This window comes from Vombatus ursinus, unplaced genomic scaffold (assembly GCF_900497805.2).
Source record: "Vombatus ursinus unplaced genomic scaffold, bare-nosed wombat genome assembly UNPS02014859.1, whole genome shotgun sequence".
In the NCBI taxonomy this organism is placed as follows: Eukaryota; Metazoa; Chordata; class Mammalia; order Diprotodontia; family Vombatidae; genus Vombatus; species Vombatus ursinus.
This window is the reverse complement of record NW_020954637.1, coordinates 777,202-802,838: the sequence shown is the minus strand read 5'-3', so window position 1 is coordinate 802,838 and position 25,637 is coordinate 777,202. Positions and strand designations below refer to the sequence as shown.

The 25,637-nt window shown below is 43.1% G+C and overlaps 1 protein-coding gene across 2 annotated transcripts in view; it reads left to right on the top strand.

Annotated features, from left to right (window-relative positions):
* The window catches only part of NIPAL3 (NIPA like domain containing 3), a 54,088-nt gene extending 30,997 nt beyond the window's left edge, over window positions 1-23,091 (top strand). For both annotated transcript variants that reach the window (XM_027841440.1, XM_027841439.1), the window contains exons 7-12: window positions 1,671-1,767; window positions 7,340-7,475; window positions 8,755-8,843; window positions 12,801-12,864; window positions 14,955-15,049; window positions 22,472-23,091. In XM_027841440.1, the coding sequence (XP_027697241.1) occupies window positions 1,671-1,767; window positions 7,340-7,475; window positions 8,755-8,843; window positions 12,801-12,864; window positions 14,955-15,049; window positions 22,472-22,671 (681 nt within the window). In that variant the 3' untranslated portion in view covers window positions 22,672-23,091. The remainder of the gene's footprint in view (window positions 1-1,670; window positions 1,768-7,339; window positions 7,476-8,754; window positions 8,844-12,800; window positions 12,865-14,954; window positions 15,050-22,471) is intronic.
* Window positions 23,092-25,637: the final 2,546 nt, after the last annotated feature.

The following is a 25,637-nucleotide window of genomic DNA, read 5'->3' as shown; positions in this document are numbered from 1 at the left end:
AGTGGGAGGGATCTTAGAACCCAGATTGTCAGAGTTGGAAGGGACTTGGATCATAAAATGTCGGAGTGGGAGGGACCTTAGAACCCAGATTGTCAGAGTGGGAGGCCTTAGAACCCAGATTGTCAGAGTAGGAAGGACCTTAGTACCTAGAATGTCAGAGTTGGAAGGGATCTTAGAACCTAGAATGTCAGAGTTGGAAGGGACCTAAGATCATAAAATGTCAGAGTGGATGTGGCCTTAGAACCTAGAATGTCAAAGTGGGAGGCCTTAGAACCCAGATTGTCAGAGTGGGAGTGACCTTAGAACCTAGAATGTCAGAGTTGGAAGGGACCTTAGAACCCAGATTGTCAGAATGGGAGGGACCTTAGAACCTGATTTGTCAGAGTTTGTTCTTAGAACCTACAATGTAAAGCTGGAAGGGGCCTTAGAACAGAAGATGTCAGCCATTAAAGCTTAAAACTTCATTAAGACTTTTGGAAAGGGGGCGGAGCCAAGACGGAGGAGTAAAAGACTTTTGGAGAGAGAGATTTACTTTGTCAAGGATCTGATTTTGTTCTTGTGGGTATTACTTCCACTAATACATATCACACCCAACTCTCTTACTTAATAGACAGTCTTTAGTAGAGACAGTATGTCTTAGTGTATACAGGATTGACATTGGCATTAGGAAGACCTAGTGAAAGTCCCATTTCTGATATTAGTGACTCTGTGACGCTGGGTAAGTCCCTTTACTTTTACAGGCCTTCATTTCCTTATCTGTACAACCTGAGGGGTGGAGAGTGGGGAGAATGTAGACAAAATGGCTTCTCCGGTTTCTTCTGGCTCTGAATCTATGAGCTGTCACAAAAGAATTCATTGCTTTGCAGTTAACCTGGTGAGGAACAGTAATTAGCACATGTATAGGTCTTGCAAGTTGGCAAAGTATACGCCATCCTCCCTATTTCTGTACATTATCCACCAATTGAAGAACTCTGAATGTTTAGCTTGGAGGATCCAGACACGGACGTGATAGCCTGGTCCAGGTAGCTGAAGAGAAAAATTAGACTTTTTCTGGTTGCCCCTGGAGGGCATAACCAGAAACAATGGGTGAAACTTGCAAAGAGGCAAATCTAAGTCTAATATGGGGAGAGCTCTCCCTTCCAAGGGCCTACAAGCAGCTGCTGGATGCCCACTTGGCAGCTGTCTTATTCTGGACATTATTATTATCAGGTATGGGTTGGAAGAGATGACCACTGAGTTCTCTTTCAGCTCTCAAATTCTGTGATTTCCTGGGCCCATTAGAGACTCATGACAACCCTATGAGGTAAGCGTTACAATTATTACTATCGTCATTTTGCAGATAAGGAAACTGAGAGTCAGGTTAAGGGACTTGTGCAGGGTCACATAGCCACAGACCTCATTCTGCGCCATCCTGCCTCCAGGCTTAGCCAGGCTGGTTCTCAGGTGACAGGCCCACCTTCCACCACTCTCTTGCTATACTCAGAGCTTCCTCGCTGGGTGATGCAGAGGTTACGGGGCTTCCATAGATGTGGAGGACAAAGAGTCACCACCGCAGCATTGTGCAGCCTCAGGAAAGGACTTTCCTGAAGGGTTTTTATGTAGATGGAACTGTGAATGGTGCAGGTTTCACGTGGATGAGTATGGATTATTGTTTATCTCTTCTTTTGTAGCTCGTGGAAATCATTGTGTTCTGCTTACTGCTGTATTTCTACAAGGAGAAAAACGTCAACTACATAGTCGTGATCCTCCTTCTGGTTGCTCTTCTTGGTGAGGGTTGTCTTCTTTTTTTCTTTTTCTTCCTTTCCTTCCCTCCCTCCCTTCCTGCCTTCCTTCCTTCCTTTCACTTTTTCTTTCTCCCTTCCTCTTTCCCTCTCTTCCTCTCTTCCTCTCTCTCCTTTCTTTCTCCTCTCCTCTATCTTTTACTCTCTCCTCCCCACAAAAAAAGACTCACAGGTACCCCAGCATACATTGAAATCATTGAATTGAGCGGTGGTAAGTTGCTGAATTTTCTAAAGAGAGCTCATCCCCCTTTCTTTGAATCCCTCTTTTCTCTTCTGGCAAAAAATCACACCCCGAAACACATCATGCTGGGGTGTCAATAGCTGGTTTTTAATCAATTGTTGTCTTTATTTGAGAAGGCTCCTCGGGAAGTGATGCTATGGCTGTCATGTGAAAATAGTCATTAAGAGGGAGGCATCTTGGTACAGGAAAAGAACAATAATTCTGGAGCTTAAAGACTCGGGTTCAGATTCTGCATTTGACACTGTATGTGTGACCTTGGGGTTCTGATCCTGAGTTTGATACTTATCATATGATGTTGTGACATTGGACAAGGAAATGAGCTTTACTCTCTTTGGGCCTCACTTTCCTCATCTGTAAAATGAGAAAGTTGGACTCGATGGTGGCCCTGCCAACTTTGGATCTATGATTTTGTATGTATAACTGAAGTTAATGTAAATATGTGTATATATACGTGTGTGTGTGTGTGTGTGTGTGTGTAGGCATGCATACTTACATATACATTCACATATGCACGCATTTTAAAATCTCAATTATGTCTACAGATACAGCTCTCTGTGTGTCAGTTTTTTATAGATATAAATCTGTTGCTGTCCAGTCGTTTCACTCTCGGCCGACTCTTCGTGACCCCATTGGGGGTTTTGTTGGCAGAGATCCTGAGTGGTTTGCATTTCCTTCTCCAGCTTATTTTACAGATGAGGAAACTGAGGCAGACAGGGTCAAGTGACTTGCCCAGGGTCACAGAGCTAGTAAATGCCTGAGGCCAGATTTGAACTCAGAAAGATGAGTCTTCCTGACTCAGGCCTGGCCCTCTATCCACTGAGCCACCTAGCTGCCATATATACATACACACACACACACACACACACACACACACACACACACATACATATACATACATGTATCTGTATACATACATATACTATCTATCTAAGATAGATAGAATGTTGATTAAAAGGTTATCAACCCCCAAATCTGACATACATACACACACCCCCATATCTATATCTCTCTATCTATCTACATGCATACACACATATATACATATAAATATAGGGGTGCGTGTGCATGTGTGTATGTATGTGTGTCAGGCCAGGGGGTTGATAACCTTCTTTTTCCTTTCAGACTGGGTTTCCCTATCTTGCCCAGGCGGCGAGCAGAGTAGCCGCTCGTGACCCATCGTGCTGATGGAACAGGAGCTTTAACCTGACCAGTTTCTGGCCTGGGGCAGCTTGCCCTTCCTTAGGCAGCCTACTGGCCACTTACCAGGGGCTTCCCAAACAGTGCCAGACTTGGGATAATCCCTCAAATGAGGGGATTCCAGGCATGCCCTGCCCCATATACAGAGGTTGGTGACCTTTTTAAAAACGATGTGCCAAGGTTCCAAATCTTTTCCTTGTGACTTCTGGGCAGGGCAAGGACACAGTCACACACTGGCCACAGCTGTGAGCACAAAGGGGCGAGGTGTGTGATGGGCATGTCCCTGGCAGGAACTGGTCCAGCAAGTCCTGGGCAGAGGGTTGGAAGAGGGAAGTGTGTGCATGTGCAGAGGTGGCGTCCACCAGCCCACGTCAATGGCCTGCAGTCCAGTGTTTACATTGGGCACATGTGCCACATGCTCTAGTCTAAGAAACTGGCCATGGTGCCACATAGGCACTTAGTTGGCTTCCAACTCTTCTTATGCCTTTGGAAATGGACTTTTTTTTTTTTTTAATTAGAACGAGAGAATCTTATGGGGAACAAACAACTTTAAAAGTCTTCCATCACTTGGAAGGGGCCTTGCACATATTTAGGAATTCTATAATTTTTAGATCCATATGGTTAGCATTTTATTTATGTAACCAAATATTTAGAATTTTAGAACCATTGATTAAGAGTTGGGAAGGACTGTAAAGATTATTTAATCCCTCTCCTTCATTTTCCAAATAACAAAAACTCAATTAGTCCGGCTCTTTCCATTAGAATGTTAGCTTCCTTGAGAGCAAGTACTGTTTTGTGCCTTTTCTTAACCCCCCAGCATTTAGCCCAGTGCCTGGTATGTAGTACGCCCTTAATAAGTACTTGTTAACTGAGTGATATGTGAGAGAGAATGCCTGGTGGTCAGGTAGCCTCTGTTGGAAGCTTCCTGTGTGAGGAATCCCTTTACCTCCTGGGGCATCTTGTTCTGATTTTTGACAGTGCTGATCAAGTTTTTCCTTTTAGAAACACATAATTGAATCACACTTTTATCTGTCTCCCTATAATTTCTGCCCATGGCTCCTAGTTCTTCTTTCTGCAGCCAAGCAGAACAAATCTGATCCTTTCCACCATAACCATTCTTCAAATACTTGAAGGTAACAATCCTATCACCTTCTAAGGCTTCTCCAAATATTCTGTGTTCCAAGGACTCTCCCGGCTCTGACATTCTGTGTTGTAGAGTCCCTCCCACCTCTGGCATTCTCTGTTCTGACATCTTTGACATTCCATGGTCTAAGGGCCTACCAAGCTCTGACATGCTGTGTTCGAAGGCCCCTCCTAGCTCTGACACTTTGTGTTCTAAGAGCCCTCTCAGCTTTGACATTCTTTGATTTTATAATCTTAATTAGGCAAAATGATACCACAGAAAAAGGCAGCTTGGCTTAGTAAGGAATATTTAATTAGCCTGTTTACATATACATTTTCATCTTCATGTTGTTAATTAAACAACAAAACAATAGTTACCTGCCGTGATTGTGACGGTTGTAGACAGAATGTAGCTTCTATTGGCAATCAAGGAGGAATCATAGAGCTAGGTGGCCTGGCTTAAGAAACTTCAATGAAGGAAACAAGCACCTTGGGTCAGTTCCTTGGAGGAAAGGTCAGAAAAGATCTAATTCAGTTTGCTGACTATAAGTGAGTTCAGCTGGAGTCTAGACTATCAAGATGGCGCCAAAGAAGCATAATAAACTTAGAAGCATAGTATTGAGATAACAAACATTATTATTATTACTCTTGTTATGGCATAACATCAGATCTTTACGATGAAATGGTATTTAGTAAGATCCCATCTGCTGCTCTTCACATCTGCCTTTCCAACCTCATCTCAATCAGTCAACAAGCATTTATTAAGCACCTGCTGTGGACCAGGCTCTTTGGTAGGCACTGCAGACACAAAGACAAAAATATTTAAATAATCGCTGCTCCTAGATCTCTCACATTCTGTTGGGGGAGACAGCATGTATCTATAACGTCTCTAAAGAATAAATAAAAAATAAAAGGAAGGAAGTTGACTAGAAGGTATTTTAGGAAAGAGAACATTAGCAGTTGTGGGGATCAGATAAGGTTTCATGTACTTGAGCTGTGTCTTGAAGGAAGAAAGGGATTCTGTGAGGCGGGAGCTCCGTTCAGGTGTAGGGGACAGCCCATGCAAAGATGGGAGAGGGAGTACTGTTTGTGAGGAGCAGAGAGAAGGCCAATCCCCCTAGACTGCGGTGGGCAGGAAGGAGAGTGGGTAGAATGAGACTGAAAAGGTAAGTGGGGATTAGGTTGTGAAGGGCTTTAAAAGCCAAGCATCCTAAATTACTTCCCTCTTTTTTGTACTCCTTTAAAATTCTCAGTCAGTCAGCATTAGCCAATCACTTGCTGTGTGCCCAGCAGAGTGCTTAGCACTGGGGATTATAAAGAAATGCACAAGACAGTGCATTGCCTTGAGGGCAGGCCTGCCCTCTAGGAGCTCACAGTCTAGTGCAGGGGGAAGGGGAAGACACCATGCAAAGTACTATATACAGATAAGGTGTAGATAGGATAAATTGGAGGTAATCAATAGAGGGAAGGCACTAGAATGAAAAGGGACTGGGAAAGGTTTCTAGGAGAAGGTGGAATTTAAGCTGGAAATTGAGACCCTGAGTGAATGGCCCACTCAAGTCCTCTGTGACGCTCTACTAAAACACACCCACCTGCACATGTCTACGCTGTTGGTAGAGTTGTAATTTAATCCAGTCACTTCTGGAAAACGGTTTGAAACTCTGACCTACTGATCTCAGTAGTGGGCACTACTGACTTCCAAGGAGATCAAAGAAAAAAAAAAGGCACTACATATAACAAAATACTCATAGCAACACTTTATGTAGTAGGAAAAAAAACTGGAAATAAAGTGGGTGCTCACTGATTTGGAAAATGACTGAACAAATTCTGCTATATGACGAATGGAATGTTACTATGGCGTAAGAAATAACAAATATGAGGAATTCAGAGAAACAGGTAGGAACTAATAAGAGGGAAGAAAGCAGAACTGTAAACTGCTCGTTGTCCTCCATTCCACAATGACGTCACTGTGTCGGGGTTAAGGTACAGTGTGTCCTGACCGGCTGATCAGCCAGTCTGAGCTCAGAAGGCTCTACACGGGTCAGGTACAGATAGTCCATAGGAACATTTGGAGTGGAGATGGCTCTAAATTTGTGCATCTCATGTTCCTTTTGAGCTACATGCACAGTGACTGCAAGAATGGATGGATGGATGGGTGGGTGGATGGATGAAAATCATTTTACAAACTTACTATGTTTAAAGCACTCTGCTAAGATCTGGGGCTATGAATAGAAACTCTTCATAGTCCCAGCTCTTAAAGGAGCTTCTATTATAATAGGTAGAGATAGCATTTTTTAAGTAAACAAAAACTTTCCTAAAATTAAATGTAATGAGTTTGCCTGTTGCTCCTTCTTTAAACTGTGAGCTACTTGGGAACAGGCACTATCTTTTTGTCTTTCTTTGTATCCCCAGCATTTAGCCCAGTACCTTGCAGTCAGTAGGTGCTTAATAATTGTTCATTGATTGATGGATGGTCTTAGTTCAGAATAGAGGATGAAACACTGATCACTCCTTTCTGTAGAGAGACAGGAGACTATGGGTATAGAATAATAGTGATAATAGCTAGTATTTCTATAGCATTTCAAAGTTTGTGAAGCGCTTTATAAATATCTCATTTGATCCTGAACCGGTGGGAGGTAGGTGCTGTTATTATCCTGATTTTATAGATAAGGAAACTGCAGCAGATGGATGTTAAGTGACTTGTCCAGAGTCACACATCTAGTAAATGTCTGAAACTAGATTTGAACTCAGATCTTCCTGACTCCAAGTCCTGCGCTCTGTGTTCTGAGCCACCTGGATGCCTTTGTATTGTATGCACTGTAAGACATGATTGTTTTATCGTGCAGTTTTATCTTTGTTATCAGGTAGAATTCTATGGGGGTTGGGGGGGGGCGGTAATATTGGGAAATGCCCATAATATATGTGTACATGTTTTTGTTTTTGTTTGGTTGGTTTTTTTAAGAAAATAATTTTTTAAAACTCTGTGAATCATTTCCAGGTTCCATGACAGTGGTGACAGTCAAGGCTGTGGCAGGAATGCTGGTCTTATCAATTCAAGGGAACCTCCAGCTTGACTATCCCATCTTCTACGTGATGCTGGTGTGCATGGTCGCCACGGCCGTGTATCAAGCCGCGTAAGCCACCTTCTCTTCTTGCTGCCATTACCGTCTTCCATTTTCAGATGCTGATTAGGTCCCGCTTTTGAAATCATGGGAGACGAAAAGCCACATAATGAAAGATATCGACAATATTTGTACTCCCCAGCTGACCCCTCCTGGAGTGGCATCTCATTTGCCACGAAGAGGTCAAAGATCCCACAAGGTTTCTCTTAACCCTGAGGATGTAAGAAATATCTGATGAGAGCCAGCTTAGAGCAACAGAACACCTTCCCTAGTTATCTGTCCCATGTTAGTTTCTTAAGAGAGAGCTCTGTTATTCCTCTAATATCCTTAATTGACTCAGGCCTACTCAGTCCCTGATTGCAGGACATTTTGCTAGTTGCTAGGGTTACAAAGAGTTCCCCAAAATGGCAGAGTTCCTGCCCTCAAGGGATTTATAGTCTTATTAGCAGGGAAAGGGTCAGTGTACAAAAGAGGTATGATATGGTTAGACGTATATAACCTATAACAAATTGCTTACCATTTCAGGAAGAAAGGAGGGAAGGAGAAAAATTTGGAACTCAAAAAAATTTTTTAAATGAATGTTAAAAATTGTCTTTATATACAAGTGGAAAAAAATAATTTTTTTTTTAAAAAGAGCTATGATACAATGGAGGGTATAAAAAAATGTGATGAGAAGAGTATAGCCAAGGCACCATAAGGGTTCAAGGGAGAGAAAGATCACATCTGGATAGAGGAAGCGGAAGGCTTCATGGAGGAGGTCTTTGAAGTGGACCTTGTAGAATACTAACCCATCCTTCAGAGGAGAAAGAGTAGGGCTAGAATTTCAGGTAGAAGAAATAAGAACTTTAACAGAGGCAGAAAATCCGAGGGGCAATATTCAGGGAACAGTGCCTGGTCTACCCAGAATATGGAGGGTCTGAGGTTGGAAAGGTCCAGATCTCCCCTCTTGCTACAGAGAGGAGTGATTAGCATCCTCTGTTCTGAACCACGACAATCCATCAGTCAACAATAAACATTTACTAAGCACCTGCTATGTGCCAGGCACTAGGCTGAGTTGGAAAGGTGGCCAGCAGAGAGCCAGGAACAAGTGAATCTTCTTAAGCACCATTTCTTTCCTCAAATGTGATGCCAAGTAATATGAAAGTAATAATAGCCTTGGTTCTTTTGATACTAGCTACTTTCTTGATATTTTAGGGTCCAGCATAACCCTCTCAAAGTCAGGGAATTGAATCATAACTTTCCCGACCTTTCTTCCCAGGAACTGATCAATGTCTTGTTTTCTTTATTGAAGCTTCTTAAGCCAGGCCACCCAGCTCTATGATTCCTCCTTGATCGCCAGTGTAGGCTACATTCTGTCTACAACCATCGCAATCACGGCAGGTAACTATTGTGAAATGCCTATGTTCTCTTTTTTTTATAACTGGCAACATGGAGATAACAGAGGGTTATCAGAGCTAGAAAGGACCTTAGAACAGAGAAAGTCAGAGTTGGGAGGACCCTTAGAACATGGAATGTCAGAGCTGACAAGGGCCTTAATATGGAGAATTTTAGAGCATCTAGAGCTCTTAAAGATCATTTAATCTAACCTTCATTTTATAGGTAAGGAAACTGAGGACCAGAGAAGTAGCTTTCCTGAGGTCATATGGCTCATAATTAGCAAAGGCAGGACTCATTCTGGTCCTCAGTCATGTGTTCTTTCTACTTCTGTAATTAGATTATAGTTTGTGGTGATTCAGTTATAGCTCTATAATTACATTGTAATCTTTTGACCCAAACCCTTAAGAAGAGCCCTAACTTTCATTGAGCTATGTATTCCTGAGGTGCTGACAGGGGGCACAGGGAAACTAAATAAATTTTTCTGTTCTACTCTGTATGTGGAATTGCCCATTTTATTTACTGCTTAAGTTTAAAATTTTTAAAAAACCAATCAAACATTTAAAAAAAACCATGCTAAAGTAAACATCCATGAGAATCCTTTAAAAATTTAACTTATGTTTACATAAGGGCCTTACCAAGCTCTTAATTTCCTCCATCATGTTTAATCCTCTTAACTGCCCTGGGAACCATTCCATGCAAGCATTAACAAATAATAAGAGAGCACATCTTTCTGGAGGGCTCTGAGGTTTGCAAAATGCTTCTCTCTCAACACCTCTGGGCTGCAAATATTACTATCTATCCCCATTTTACAGATAAGAAAACCGAGGCTAAAAGAACTAAAATGACTTACCCAAGGCACCATAGGTAGGACATGACCCCTAGGTCCATCAGTTCTGCACCACCGACTCCAGTGAGAGGTGATCTTAGATCCTTAGTTTCTGACAGGAAACCTACAGACACCCATAGCTGCCTTAGCACCCTCCCTCAGGGGACCTTAGTGAGTCTTGAGATATGTTCTGCAGGTCAAATTCTTTAGAGTTCTACTGGGCAAGGTCAGCCGAACAATCCTCAATGTTTGTATGGTAAGGATGTATCATATTTCTAGAGCAATTAACAGTCTGCAAAGCACTTTGCTTATGATCACTTTGTGTAATAGTACAAATTATATCGTCTCCATTGGAAATGATGGAAACTGAGTCCCAAAGAGTTTAAATGACTTACTTAAGATCATACAGAACCAGGATTCAAAATCAGGTCTCCACTGCAAATCTTAAGAGTAGGGATAGGATAGGAAGACTCTGAATGAGAAGAGAGCAGCTGTGTTACTAGGAATGCCTTTTTCCTCCTCCCTTTTCCCAGTACTTGTTATAACTAGTCCAAATATTGGGCAGTCTTTCAGGCCAAATATGGCTTCTTTAAAATCTAAGTGCGGCCTATATAAATTTTTTTTTGTTTGTCGTTGAGTTATTTTTAAGTCATGTCTAACTCTTCGTGACCCCATTTGGGGTTTTCTTGGCAAAGATGCTGGACAGGTTTGCCATTTCCTTTCCCAGCTCATTTTACAGATGAGGAAACCAAAGCAAACTGGGTGAAGTGACTTGCCCAGGGTCACAGATCTAGTACGTGTCTCAGGCCAGATTTGAATTCAGGAAGGTGAGTCTCCCTGACTCCAGGCCTGGTGCTTTATGCATTATGGCGCCTGTATAAATAATCAGTGGTGTTTTTGAGAGAGGTGTTCAGAGAGAGAAGTGATTTTGCTTGTGGTCACTCAGCAATGAGAGCCAAATCTGGGGATCTGAACCTTGGGCTTCCTAACTCCAAGTCTATTGCTTCTTCCCCCACCTTCTGCTGCCAATTGGTCCTACTATAAGAAATGAGTGTGTTTGGCTGCCTACATGTATAGTTTCCTTCCAAAGTGATTTTATTTTAAGGGTTTGGCCATATTCGGATCAACTAGCAGCATGGCTTAGATAAATAGTAAATAGTGAAAAATAATAAATGAATGAATGATAATAAATATTACTAATCAATAGTAATAGATAAAGGCAGTCAGTCAATAAACGTGTATTAAGCACCTACTATGTGCCAGTCATTCTGGGGATACAAAGAAAGGTAAAAGAGAGTCCCTGCCCTTGAAGAGCTCACAGCCTAATGGGAGAGACAACATGTAGACAGCTATGTACAAACAAGCTAGAGACTGGATAATTTGGAAATAATCAACAGAGGGAAGGCAGTAGATTAAAGGGTATTGAGAAGGCTTTTTGTAGAAGGTGGGATTTTAGTTTGGATCCAAAGGAAGCCAGAAGGCAGAGATGGGGAGGGAGAGAATCCCAGACACGGGGACGGTGGGTGAAAAGGCATGGAGCAGATCAATAGAATGTTGTGTCTTTGAGGTACAGGGAGGAGGAAGGGACCTCAGGATCCAATTAGCCCAGTCCCTTCGATTTACAAATGAGGACACTGAGATTGCTCAGTCTCACAGGCATTAAATATCAGAGGCAGAATTCAGCCCTACAGCCAGTGTATTTTTAGTTGATTCAAAAAGAGTATAAACTGGGGCAGCTAGGTGGCGCAGTAGATAGAGCTCTGGCCTTGGAGTCACGAGGACCTGAGTTCAAATCCGAACTTGACATTAGCTGTGTGACCCTGGGCAAGTCACTTAACCCTGATTGCCTTACCAAAAAGCAAAACAAAAAAAGACAAAAAAAAAACCCAACAACAACAAAAAGAATATAAACAGAAAGAAAACAGGGCAAATGGTGGTGAAACATTGAGCACGTGTCATACCAGAAAGCAGTGTGATTTAATGGTAAAAGTGCCGGGCCTGGAGTCAGGGAGAACCTAGGTTCAAATCCAGCCCCCTGACATTTAACAGAATTACAACCATAGGCAACTTCATCAGTGTAAGCCTCAGTATCCTCATCTGTAAAATGGAAATAATACTCTCCACAGAGTACCTCATGAGGTCCTGGGACTCAAAGGAGATCATGGACATGAAGTGCCTTGCCAATCTTGAATTGCTTGGTTTCATATCTAGCCTCTAACACTAGCTGTGTGACCTTGGGCAAGTCACTCTCTGGACCCCATTTACTCATCTGTAAAATGAGGGGTTTGGATTCGATGATCTCTAAGGTCCCTCCCAGTTCTAGATGCATGATTTTGTGATCCTATGCTATGTAGATGTCTGTAATTATTGTTAAGGGAACTCAGCACACAAACACATTTTCTTTGCTTATTTGTTAGTTGTTAATTCCTTTGGTTCTGCCTTATTAAAGGATAGGAGATGGGAGTTCAAAAAAAAAGTCTTGCCCTTTATTTTGTGTTTGATTGTTTTTGTTGAAGTTTAGTTTTTATTTTTAAAAATTTTTTGCTATATTTCATTTTTACATTGCTTAGATTTCCCTGTATCTCCCCCTACCCTGAACCATTCCCTATAACAAAGAATTTTTTTAAGATAAAGAGGAAGAAAAGAGAAAAAAATCCAGCAAAACCAGTCAGCACTTCAAAAAATATGCAATGTTCTCCATCTGTGGACCTCAACCCTCAGCAAAGGAGCTGAACAGGAAGTAGGAGGAGGGGATGGGGTTTCCTCAGCTCTCTTCTTTGGGGCTACATTTGGTCTTTGTAATTTCACATCATTCATGTTCTATTGTTCTATATCATAATAGTCATAGTGTGTATTGTTTTCCTGGTTCTGCTTGCTTCACTCTGCATCAGTTCAGGTAAGTCTGTCCAGGCTTCTCTGTATTCATCACATTCGTCATCTCTTGCAGCACAGTCATATTCTGTTACATTCAAGTACCACAGTTTTGCCCCAGTCACTGAATGTATCAACTCTGTTTCCACAAACAAAGTGCTGCTATGAATATTGTGGTGTATTTGGAGTCTTTTCAAGTTTATTTTTTAAATTATGTTATAGAAAAGTACTTAAATATATTATGTGGTTTTTTTCTATGTTAGGAGCAACATTTTACTTGGATTTCATCGGTGAGGATGCTCTCCACATATGTATGTTTGCACTGGGGTGAGTTAACGCCCATCCTCATTGCCTGCACACAAACACACAGTTTAATTTTTTAAAAAAAGGCTTTATTTATGCTTTTTGTTTTTCATACTGCTATCGTTTCAAACTACATATCCTCTCTTATAACAAGGAAAAGCACCAGTTAAGAAAAACCAGCAGACAAAATGACCTCTGACTGTGTGGAATGATCCATCCCTGTGGTCATTCCCATATGCCTCGGCTCTCAAAAGAGGAGGGGGCATGCCTTCCATCCTGTATTCTCTGAGACCAAAATGGGTCACTATATTTCAAAATCATCGATTTCAAGCTGCATTGGCCTTTGGAGGTCATGCAATCCAGCCTCTCTCATTTTCTGGAGACTTCAAGAGGCAGCTAGATGAAGCAGATGGAGTCAAGACCTGAGTTCAAATTCAGCCTCAGATACTAGTTGAGCAGGGCACTTAACCTCTGTCTTCCTCAGTTTCCTCATCTCCTAAAATGGGAATAATAATATCTACCTCCCAGGGTGGTTGTGAGGATCAAATGAGACAATAATTGTAAAGCATTTAGCATGGTACAGGCAAAGAGTAAGTGCCATATAAATGTTAGTTATCATCACCCTCATCATTATTATTATTATTATTGTCATTATCATTATTATTATTATTATCATCCTCATCCTCATTATTATTATCATCCGCATCCTCATTATTATTATTGTCATTATTATTATTATTATCATCCTCATTATTATTGTTGTCATTAACATCATTGTTATTATTATCATCCATAATTTGGACACATTTTGAGATGCCTATAGGACATTCAGTTTGAGCCTCTGAAAGGCAGTGGTGATTCAGGACAGGAGTTTAGGAGAGAGACTAGGGCTGGAGAGAGAGAGAGAGAGATTGATAGATATATCTATATATATATATGCATACATATATACACCCACATACATAGATACATAAATAGATAGACAGACAGATAGATGGGAGAAGGGGGGAATCAACATTGTCCAAAGCTACAGAGTGATTTTTCCAAACACACAGACAGCTGGGACTTGAGTATGGGTCCTCTTCCTCCAAACCCATCCTAATTCCCAAAGTTACCGTATTTCACTCTGCCTAAATTTATTCCAATCCTTCTATGTGTTTCTAAATTCCTCCTGTCTGTAAATCTCTTCAGGCACAAGTAGGGTCCCTTTACATTCAGGTACCATGTTCAGTTACTCTTCAGTCATGGGGCACTCACACAGAGCCAGAGAACCTGAATTCAAATCCTCCCTCTTACGGTCACTACCTGTGTAGGCTTGGACAAATCACTTCACCCGAGCCTCAGTCTCCTCATCTATGAAACGAAGAGATTGGATCCATTGACTTCCGAGGTTTGTTCCAATTCTACATCTGTGATCGCTTGATTCTAGGACACCCTCGGTAAAGTGATGATATGTTTAACCCCTAAAACGATAATAGCTAACATTTATCTAGCATCTACCATGCTCCAGGCACCGTGCTAAACGCTTTGCAATTATTAATCTCATTTGAGACTCACAACAATCCAGGGTAGATGCTGTTATTATTCCTATTTTACAGATGAGGAAACTAAGGCAAGAAGTAGTCAAATGCCTTGCTCAGAGTCACCCAGCTGGTGTCTGAAGCTGGATTTGAACTCAGGTCTTCTAGCCAGGATCATTTTGTCATTATGGGAGAATCATTTTAAGCCACAAAGGCTTGCTGAAGTTAGGAAGTTGTCTCCAGCAGGAGAACACAAAGTCTTCCCCAAAGACTTCATTCCGTTCCCCAGACTCCTCCCATTTCCACATCATTCATTCCCCGGGTGGCTCTGCCAAGGGAAAGAATTCTTTCTCCGAATCACTGCTAATGGAGAGCTGGCGAGGAGGCGCAGGGAGGGGGCTAAAGCAGACGGTCATTGTTATCCTGGAAATGCCACTCTGTGGTGATCAGAGACAAGCCAGGCCCCTCTAGTCTACTCCCAGGTGCAGTGGCCATCACGTTCTCTCTGCCCCTAGAGGTAGCAGTCTCAGTCTCGCTCTCCAGCCGTCTGGCTGGCGGCCTTACTTCATCTCCCGTCTTATCCGCTCTCCTCAGCTGCCTCGTTGCCTTCTTGGGCGTCTTCCTGATCACGAGGAACAGAAAGAAGGCCATTCCGTTTGAACCCTACATTTCCATGGACGCCATGCCAGGTAACCCTTCCTCACCCTCGGACTGTCTGTGGGGAATGGGGGTGGGGGTGGGGGTGGAAGGGTGGAGAGAAGGGGGCGGGGAAGGGGGGAGGGGAGAAGCCTGAGCACTTTGCCCACAAAAGGTTAGCTGAGCTGTCATGTCATCTCTGTTTTTTTCCATGGTTCTTTTTCCCTCCCTGGGCTCATGGAAACATGGGGAAGGGAAGCAAAGGGAGGAAGCATTTATATAGCCCCTTCTACACACCAGGCACTGTGCTAGGCACGTTTTACAAACAACCTCAGGAGATAGGTACTATTATCATCTCCATTTTACAGTTGGACAAACTGAGACAGACAGAGGTTAAGTAACTTATCCCAGGGTCACAGAGCTGTAAGTGTTTGAGGCCAGAACTGAACCCTGGCCCTCCACCATGTTGATGCCTCAGGTGGCTTGTATTGAGTATTTTGGTTCGAGCACCCTTCACTCAGTTATTGTTTTTTTAAGGAAACCCCAACTCCTCTGAAGCCACTTCTCTTTCCCTCCATGTCTTGCATTCTCTCTATTGGAGGGAAAAATCTGTCTCCCATGATAGAATTATTGCTTGATACATCAAAATCTAGGCCATAAAGACCATCAGTGTAAGAGTCATTCTGGATAGTCAGGGCTCTTCCAGATGGTTGAGATTTAGAGCTAGAGATGGTTGACAGATTGAGAGACTTTTGAGTCCCCCTCCCACTCCCAATTTCCACCTGAAGAAACCGAGGCCGAGAGAAGTTATGTGGCTTACACCAGGTCATTCAGTTAATAAGCATCTGAGGCAGAATTTGAACTATCTGACTGCAGGCCCTGCAACACCCCATCTGTTGTGCCACTGAGCTGCCTCATTATAGGATGAAAAGGTTTCCTCAACCCCTCTTTGACCTTAGGGTAGTCCTTGCACTCTTATCTTGGTCTACATTTTCTTGTTGCAAATAAGGGGGTTGGGTTAGGCCCCAGATGATCTTAAAGATGCTTCTCATGCTAAATCCTGTGGCTCTAGAGCAGCCTCTTTTGGGTCCTGGACCCCTTTGGCAGTCTGGTGAAACCTAGGGATCCTTTCTCAGAATTATGATTTTGCCTAGTAAAAGGAAATGCTCAATTTCAGAAGGGGAAAGAAGAGAGGGAGAAGGAGGGAGAGAGAGGGGGGAAATGGAGGCAGAAGGAGGGAGATAGGTGGGGGTGGGGGGAGACAGAAGAGAGAGGAAGACAGGAAGGAGAGAAAGAGATGAGGGGAAGAAAGAGAAAAGTAGAGGGGAAAAAGAAGGAAAGAGGGACAGGGAGAGGGAGAGAGGGAAAGAGGGAGAGAAAGAGAGGGAGAAGAAAAAAGAGGGAAGAGAGAAGGAAAGAGAAACAGGAAGAGGGGAAGAAAAAAAGATGGGGAAAGAAAGAGGGAAAAAGAGGAGAGAGAAAGAAAAGGATAGCTCAGCACAGCATAATGGATAAAGCATCGGAATTGGAGTCAGGAACACCTAGGTTTCAGTCCTACCAGGATCATAGATTTAAAGCTAGAAAGGGACCACAGCCACCGTCTAGTTCAATTCCCTCATTTTACAAATGAGGAAACCAAGTCAAGTGACTTGGCCAGCATAATACGCTAGTAAGCATCAGAAGCAGGTTTTGAACCCAGGGCTTCCTGCCCTACTCAAGTCCAGCACTCAGTACTCAATACCTGAAGCTTACTAGCTGTGTGACCGCTTAGTACCTCCATTTCCTCATCTATAAAATGGGGACAAATAGTACCTATCTTAAGTCAATTCAAATCAACAAGCATTTATTAAACACCTACTGTGTGCCAGGCACTGTGCTAAGTGCTGAGGAGACAAAGAAAGGTAAAAGGCAGCCCCTGCCCTCAAGGTGCTCACAGTCTAACGTATGTATCTCCTTGGGTGGTGACAAGAGCCAAAGAATGTCATAGATGTATTTTGTGAATTTTAAAGGGCTATATAAATGTCAGTCATTATTTTAAAACCATCCAATGTCTTACACATTTCCCTGTCTTCTTAAACAGAGGATGCTGAAGATAACTTAACCCTTTATTTGACTCTGGGCCGTCATTCTGAACACTCATTATTATTGTACTGTGCTAGACTGTAGCGACGCCCTCAGGCTGTTGAGGTGTATAGGACTTTTTGCCCCTACACTAAATGGCCCCAAACTGCTGTGCTTTGTGAGTTCTTGTATCTGTTTTTGCTAGTGATGTTTTTTTTTCCTCTCCTCTGTTGAAGTCAATGTGCCTGCTTGTAGTCACCCCTCTTTTCCACCCTCTTTCTTTCTGATTGGCTGCTTCTAACCTTCGGTGGGTCTGGAAGCTGGAGGCTAGGCGGCGGGGCTCTCTCATATTACTGTGAAATCCAGTATCTCTGGTGAAAGTGCATGAGCTTTGGTGTGTGGACTTTGGGGTGTCTCTTTTGGCTGCTTAGAGGCCTTATATGTTTCCTTCCTTGTTTCTCAGCTAAGATCCAGATAGGTGAGGAGGTGAGGTATTATTCTGTGTGTGTATGTGTATATATGTGTGTGTGTGTGTGTGTGTGTGTGTCTGTTCCTTACTCTGATTCCTTGAGAGACCTATGATCTCATCAGAGTGGACCTTCCCCCATTGCTGATGCAGGTCATCCTTTCTTCCTTCCCATCCACCCTTTTCCGTGCCCTTAGTGGACAATTTCATGAGTTGCTACGGCCAAAAAGAAAAAAAGCCACCTCTGGAGACAGCATTCTGTTGATAAGTCTCTTAACATAGCCAGGCTGGTCCTTAGAAGACAGACAGTCTGTCCCCTGACCTGTGCTGGAAGCCTTTCTGGCTTGGCCAGGACCTGCTGCAGCTTACACTCAGCTGGCCTTGACTTAGAGAACCCCAGATTGCTTGCACACCGTGACAAAGTAACAGAGGGAGATAGGACCAAGATGATTCCATACCAAGACTCCTCCATCAATTCATTTGGCAGTCCCTGGGCACCATTCTCTCCTGGGGGGTCTAGGCCCTGTCATTTGACCTTCCATTTGCATATCTTTGCCACACCTATGGCTTTTGCATGGTAGGATGGAAAGAACACTGGATCTGAAGTCAGAGGACCAGAGTTCAAATCCCACCTCTCGGGGCAGCTTGGTGGTGCAGTGGATAGAACACTGGCCCTGGAGTCAGGAGGACCCTGAGTTCAAATATGGCATCAGACACATAATACTCACTAGCTGTGTGATTCTGGGCAAGTCACTTAACCCCAATTGCCTCATATAAAAAAAAAAGTAAATCAAATCCCACCTCTCATGATGCAAGTCACATCACCTCCAGGCCTCATCTTCTCCATCTGTAAAATGGGATGGGGTGGTACTAGATGGCTTCTGAGATGCCTTCCAGTTCTAGATCTGTGATCCAGGGATAATTGAGGCTTGGCAGCGTTCTCTTTTGTTGACTATTTTGGGCCAAGTACAGAGGAGCCGTCCAAGCAGGTGGAGAGGCCTGGCTTTTGAGCATATGAGGCTGACTTATAGGAAAGGCCCTCCGTCCCGGCGCTGAGGAAAGCAGTGCCACCGGATGGCCCTTGGCCCCCCAGACACAGGCTGGTCACAGAAGACAGCGGCTCCAGGGAGCTAACCTCCCTGGGACTCACAGCTGGCTCAGAGGTTCTGCTTCTGACCATCCATCTGTTGGGGAATGGCCGACCACCTGGCCTGCGTGTTGGGCAACTACCCCAACCACAACTGGGCCTTAATGACATTTCTGGGGGAGGCATAGAAGGGATCTGAAGACCTAAGACAAACCATTTTGATTATACCCAATCGAAAAGGTTTTGCACAAACAAAATTGGTGGACTGGAAGTAGAAAAGGGGCAGCTAGGTGGCACAGTAGGTAGAGCACTGGGGCTGGAGTCAGGAAGACCAGAATTCAAATCCAGCCTCAGACACTTACTAGCTGTGTGACCCTGGGCAAGTCACGTAATCCTGTTTGCCTCAGTTTCCTCATCTGTAAAGTGATCTAGAGAAGGAAATGGCAAACCACTCCAATATCTTTGCCAAGGAAACCCCAAATAGAGTCATGAAGAGTCAGACACAACCGAAAAATGACCAAACAAAAGAAGTAGAAAGACGAGTAGGAGTGCATCTTTGCAGTAAACTTCTGATAAAGGTCTACTATCCCAAATCCATGGGGAGTTGGTCAAATATGAAAGAATAGGAGCCATTCCCCAACAGATAAATTGTCAAAGGAGAGGAACAGTTCTCAAATGAAGAAAAGCAATCAATCAGCAACCTTACAAAAACTGCGCCAAAACACTAATACTAAGAGAAATGCAAATTAAGACATTTAGCTAAGACATATTTATTGATTTCTCAGATTAACAGGCTCTCAGAGCTGGATAGGAATTGAGGATCACAGATTTAGAGCTAGAAGAGACCTTGAATTCCATCATCTCATGTTACAGATGAGGAAACTGAGGCACAAAGAGATTAAATAACTTGCTCAGAGTCACCCAACTAATATAAATCTGAGGCAAGATTCGAACTTGGGTCTTCCTGACTTGAAGTGCAGCACCCTACCAGTGGGCCACCTTGCTGCCCACCTGATGATTTCAGAGGCCATCTAGTTCAATTTGTACCCCAAAGAAATCACTGTGATCGTACCTTACTCATCCAAACCCTGCCTGAACAAGAAACCTATTATTGGACCCCAGACTTAGAGCTGAAATGGACCATAGAGGTTACCTCCTCCACCCTTCCTATTTTACAGATGAGGAAACTGAGGCAGAAAGTGGGCACATCGCAAATGGTCATCTAGCTTTGGCTTGAGACCTCCAGCAGTGGACTTGGGGTGGCCCCCCGTCACCCAAGGCAGCCCTTCCACTTTTGGACAACTCCCCGTATTAGGCAGTTCTTTCTTGAATCAAAGGAAGAAATTTCCCTCCACTCTGTGTGGTATACCCATTGTCCCCAGGACCATAGGATTCAGAAATGACATAGGAAGGACTAGTCCGAGCCCTGTAAGCATTTATTGAGCACCTACTAAGTACCAGGCACAGTGGTAAATGCTTTATAAAGAGAGCTTTAGATTTATAGTCAAGAATACCTGGGTTCAAATCTCACCTCAGACATTTAATAACTGTGTTGTCAGTTTCCTTACCTGTAAGATGCGGGGTTAGACTCAGTGTCCTGTATGGTTCCTTCAAGGTCTAGATTTATTTTTTTGTTTGTCTGTTTTTTGTTTTGGGGTTTTTTGCAAGACAGTCAGGGTTAAGTAACTTGCCCAGGGTCACACAGCTAGTAAGTGTCAGATGCCTGAGGTTGGATTTGAACTCGGGTCCTGCTGACTCCTGGGCTAGTGCTCTATCCACTGCCTCACCTAGCTGCCCCAATTAGGTCTAGATTTATGAGCCTAAATTTGGCACCTCAAAAAGCAGATTCCAAACTGCTGATGCAAAGAAAAGTTAACTCTCACGTGATGTGGGGCATTATAGATTTTTAAAATTTTTTTATTTATTTTATTTGTAATTTATGGAATAAAACAAGCATTTCCACAACATAGTATAATAAAAAAAGATAATTGTACATGAAACTGAAAATATGTTGTGTGTAAGAGGCATTATAGATTTAAAGGCAGGACCAGAAATGTCTACTCAGAAAACCAACATAGAGGAGTCCAGATGCCTTCTCGGGATCCCTGTGTAGACCCCCCTACTACCAGTGCAGACGCCACTGCCTTGGTAGACGGGCTCAAATGTCACAGCAGAATCCCATGGTAGAGTGGTTCCCTAGGCCAGGAATTATTTTCGAGGGCTAAATCTATCTTCTTGGGTCCATTGGGGAGCACTGGCTCTCTATAAATTATGAACAATTAGGTGGTCCAGTGGATTGAGTGCTGGGCCTGGAGTCAGGGAGACCTAAGTTCAGATGTGGCCTCAGACGCTTTCCAATTGGGTGACCCTGAGCAAGGCACTTGCCTCAGTTTCCTCTTCTGTAAAATGGAGATGACAACAGCACCTCCCTCCCCAGGTTGTTGTGAGGTTCAGACAAATAACACGTAAAGCACTTGGCAATCCTTAAAGGGTTCTATAAATGCTGACTATGATTACAACACAGAAGTTTTCCAAAATGAGTCTTCCATGAATTTCCGTCATAATTAATAATAATAGCTAGCATTTACATAACTCTTTAAGGTTTGCAAAGCACTTTACAGATGTCTCATTTGATCCTCACAACAACCCTGGGGGGTAGGGGCTCTTATTATCTCCATTGTACAGATGAGGAAACTAAGACTGATGGTAGGTTAAGTAACTTTCCCAGAGTCACACAGTTAACTAAGTGCCTGAGGCAATATTTGAACTCAGTTCTGACTCCCAAGCCCAACACTAACCACTGGGACGCCTACCTCCGCATCAGTGATTCCGTAGGATCATAGATCTGGAACTAACTGGAACCTTGCCATTTTATGGGGGGGGGGGGGGGGGGGGGGAGGTTAAGTGATTTGCCCAAAGCTACACTGATAGCAATAATAATAGCTAGCTTTTTATATTGATCTAAGTTTTTCAAAGTCTTTTTATAGTCTCATTTAATCCTCATAACCAGGGGAATCCTGGTAAATACTTAACGATTGGCTCTCTGAAAAAAAAAATCATATGCACAACATATTTTTAAGTTTAACCTGAATCATTAATATTTTCTCCTTCACTTTCTTAAGTCTAAACAACCAGCAAACAATAAAACCAAGACCTAATTTGCAGCATTTGCCAATTTTCAAAGGAAAAATGCTTACACTGAAAATTTAACAGTTGGCTCTCACTAGCCAATTCAGGCTGGCTCCAGCACACCTCTGCTCATAACCCTGTGAGGCAGATGCTATTGTTTTTCCCATTTTACACATGGAGAAACTGAGGCTGAGATAAGTTAAGTGACGCTTAGGGTTACTCAGCTGGTTCGCTTCTGAGATTTGAACTTGGGTCTTTCTGACTCCAGTCCTTTTTCTACCACACTTCCTAATAAGTGTCAGAGGCAAGGACTACAGGGCCAGCAATCTTCCCACTTAAGAATGCTCCTCATCTCCTTTTGCTCAGCATTCATTTCTTGAGCACCTATATGTGCCAGATACTGTCTTGTTTCCAAGGTCATTTTATGCCAAAGCAGATGAACCTTTGCATTTGGTATCCGCTCATGGCTTCTTTTGACAGTGCCTGGTCTTCATGCATAATTTCTGAAAGAGTCATCCTACTGTTGCTAAGCAACTATAATTTTCAAAGGTTGCGTTTATAGGTGTTCCCTTGAAAATCCAAAGCACTCAGGAAATTGACAATGTACATAATTAGTTCTCTAATTAGCCAATGGCTGGGGTGAACATGCCTTCCCATTCCCCCCACCCTCCCCAATATCAGGGATCCTCTTTTGGAAAAAACAAACAAACAAACAAATGGGCTTCCTTTCAGGTATGCAGAATATACATGACAAAGGAATGACTGTCCAGCCAGACCTCAAAGCTTCTTTTTCCTATGGCGCCCTGGAGAACAATGACAATGTTTCTGAGATCTACACTCCTGCCACACTGCCCGTCATGCAAGAGGAACACGGCTCTCGGGCCATCTCTGCGCCTCCCTACCGAGTCCTGGAACACACAAAGAGGGAATGAGTAAGACCTTGAAAGAAACTGAAACCCAGCCCTGTGCACTGGGGAGGGCTTTGTTTATTTATTACCTGGGCTTTCCAGTCTGTTAGAGCTGAGTTGACCACAGCTTAAAACTCCGGTCTTAAACTGGCTTTTCCAAGTTTTTTGTTTTTTTTGTTTTTTTTGTTGTTCAACCAGAGAACTCAGCGGAGCCAGGAACTCAGAAGTCATTTGTCTTAAACCAACAGCAAATTGTATTGATCTTCTATGTTTGAACTGTAGCATAGAAAAAGGCAAAAACAAAACAAAACAAACTAAACACAACACAGTATTTTGGGTATGCAATAAGGAACACACATCAGCTATGTGGTTTTTTTTTTCCTTCAAGGATCTCGCATCTTACATGATGGTTATGCATCTGCCTAAATAAATGGTGAAAGATCACAGCGTTCTACTTACTTCCAGTGCTTAGCACAATGCCTGGCACGTAGTAGGTGCTTAATAAATGTCATTGATTGAAAGTAAACAGAAGCCTCCTGGCCGAGGTTGAGACATGCAGTGAAAGTGTTAGACCTCTGGGGCTGAGATCCTTACATCTGGTCTTGTCCTACCCCGAGTGCATGACCAGTCTCCAAATATCCCTCTCAATTATCTGTTTGTGATCAGTTCTGTATAATGACAGGTTTCTATGGGCTGGCACACTGGATAAAATCTTTGATTGGGCAGTCTGTAATTTATGTAGATGAAATGTAAAACACAAGACAGGTGACAGGCTAGTGGACCCAAATGTGTGTTCCTAGGGTCACAAATACTCCCTCCAGTGGAAAGTAAGACGATTGTCTCTAAATTTGGATCTAGTATCCATCTGGATCTGAAACTTACTTTGTGCCACAAATAGCTTTGTGATTTTTTTTTTCCAAATTTAGGAGCTGGGAAGCCAACAGCTGAGCAGTAGCTTTGCCGTAGCTAGATGTCAGAGAGAAAGTCAGTCGATGAGATGAATAAGAGACTATCTTTGAAACTCTGGATCTCTGGGTTCATCTGGGTGGGTCCTGCCTACAATCTTGTGGGGTTGTTATCTGTATCTTTCCATCTACCCCATACATTACTATGCCAAGGCCCATTTCATACCCCTTTTTGGCTCCCTGGCCCAACTGGCCTCCCTTTCCACTCGCCAGTTCACGATAGTCCATGAAATGTGCACTCACCATCCTTTATTTCAGGAACACAAACCAGAATGTTGCCAATTTTATGTTGTAGAAACCAGGATTCCCACACATTCAGACATAATAATGAGAGTTTATTAATTAACATTTGAAGCAAATGATGCCTATGAAAAAGAAAGATTCGCCTTACTCCACCTCTTCCAAGGCAAACACTGGTTAGCACCCGGGAGTAGCTAACAAACAACATGGCGGCTAAATGGTGGGCCCCAGGGGAAAGGGATTATACAAGAGCATTTTGTAGTTAGTTGTTAGAGCATATGAAATCAGGACAAGGGTAGGTCTTCTATCCTAATCCTGTAGCTGGGGTTTGCTTAGGGAACAACTCTTAGACCCAAAGTCCCACCCAAAAGCACAACTTCTGGTAAGCTTATCAAATTGATCAGGGAACTGCCTGCACTCCATGTAACCATTATAAACAAGGGCAGCAGTAATATTGCTTATGGAGCTTCCCTACACGCTCCAAAAACAGGGATTTATTTGTTCATTCCTAGGCAAAGGCCTGGTGTTCATTTGGGAGATAGAATTGCTCATTACCTCCTCCTGCACTGAGATTTTGAGACTCATAAGCTAAACTTCAGCCTGTTGGCATTTTTCCGTGAACTGGATAGGCATCAATTGAGTTCCATGTCTCAGGGTACCCTGTGCCCACACAGACCTAGTTCAGAAATGGAAACATTCTCTGGAGGGGATCAGGCAATATTTTCCCACTGTGTGTGTGTGTGTGTGGAGTGATTTCCCCTTGATCCTGTCTAGATTTCTTTTTAAGAATTTAGAGAATAGGAATATTTATATAAACCAAGGGAGCCTTGAACACTGATTGTAATAAAATCCTAGAATGTCAGAGCTGGAAGGGACCTTAAAACATAGAATTTTGGAATGAGACGGACCTTGGAATAGAGGACCTGGATTCAAATTCCATGGCTGATTCTTACTGCCTATATGACCTCAAACAAGTCATTTCATCTCTCTGAACCTCAGTTTCTCCATCTGTAAAATGAGGTCCTCTGAGGTCCCTTCTGGTTCTAGATCTGGGGTCCCAGGAATGTAGGGGTTAAAAGGGGCCTTAGAAGACAGAAGACCCCCGCTGGAAGGGACCTCAGAGAGTAAAGAATCCAAGACCCTCGTTTTACAGAAAAGGAAACTGAAACCAAAAGGCTTGCCCAGGGTCAGACAACAACTTCTTGGGGAAGCCAGGCCGAGAACTCTTTCCTCATGAGTTTCATGCTAATGTTCTTCCCCACCTCCGGCCCCCTCCACCATAGCTGGCTCGGCAAGGTCAAATGAATGCTTCTTGCTCAGAATTTCTCAGCTAAGACCAATAACTATCGTATGATCTGTCGTATTCTTTCCACCCCAGCTTAGAAACATCTTTACTTCTCCCTGCGGCCGCCCAGCACTGCAAGGTCAGGTAATAGTGTGAAGAGACTAATGTCGTTAGAACATTAATTCTGATGGGCTGTCCTCAACACCAACTTAGTACCATTGCCCCAGTATCTTCACAGCCTACGGACTACGAATAAAGTGAAGTACTTATTCTTAAGATATGAGATAATGTAAAATGTTTTTCCTTGGGATGTTTCTATAAGGACCAAATTAGATAATGGACTAAAGGTAACCCCAGTGTAAAGCAAAGCAAGCTTTGAGTCTTCAAGGGGAGACAGTAGGGTGAGTAACAGTAGAATGTCCGAGCTGGAAAGGACCTTAGAACAGAACATGTCAGAGCTGGGAGGGCCCTTAGAACACAGGATGTCAGAGCTGGGAGGG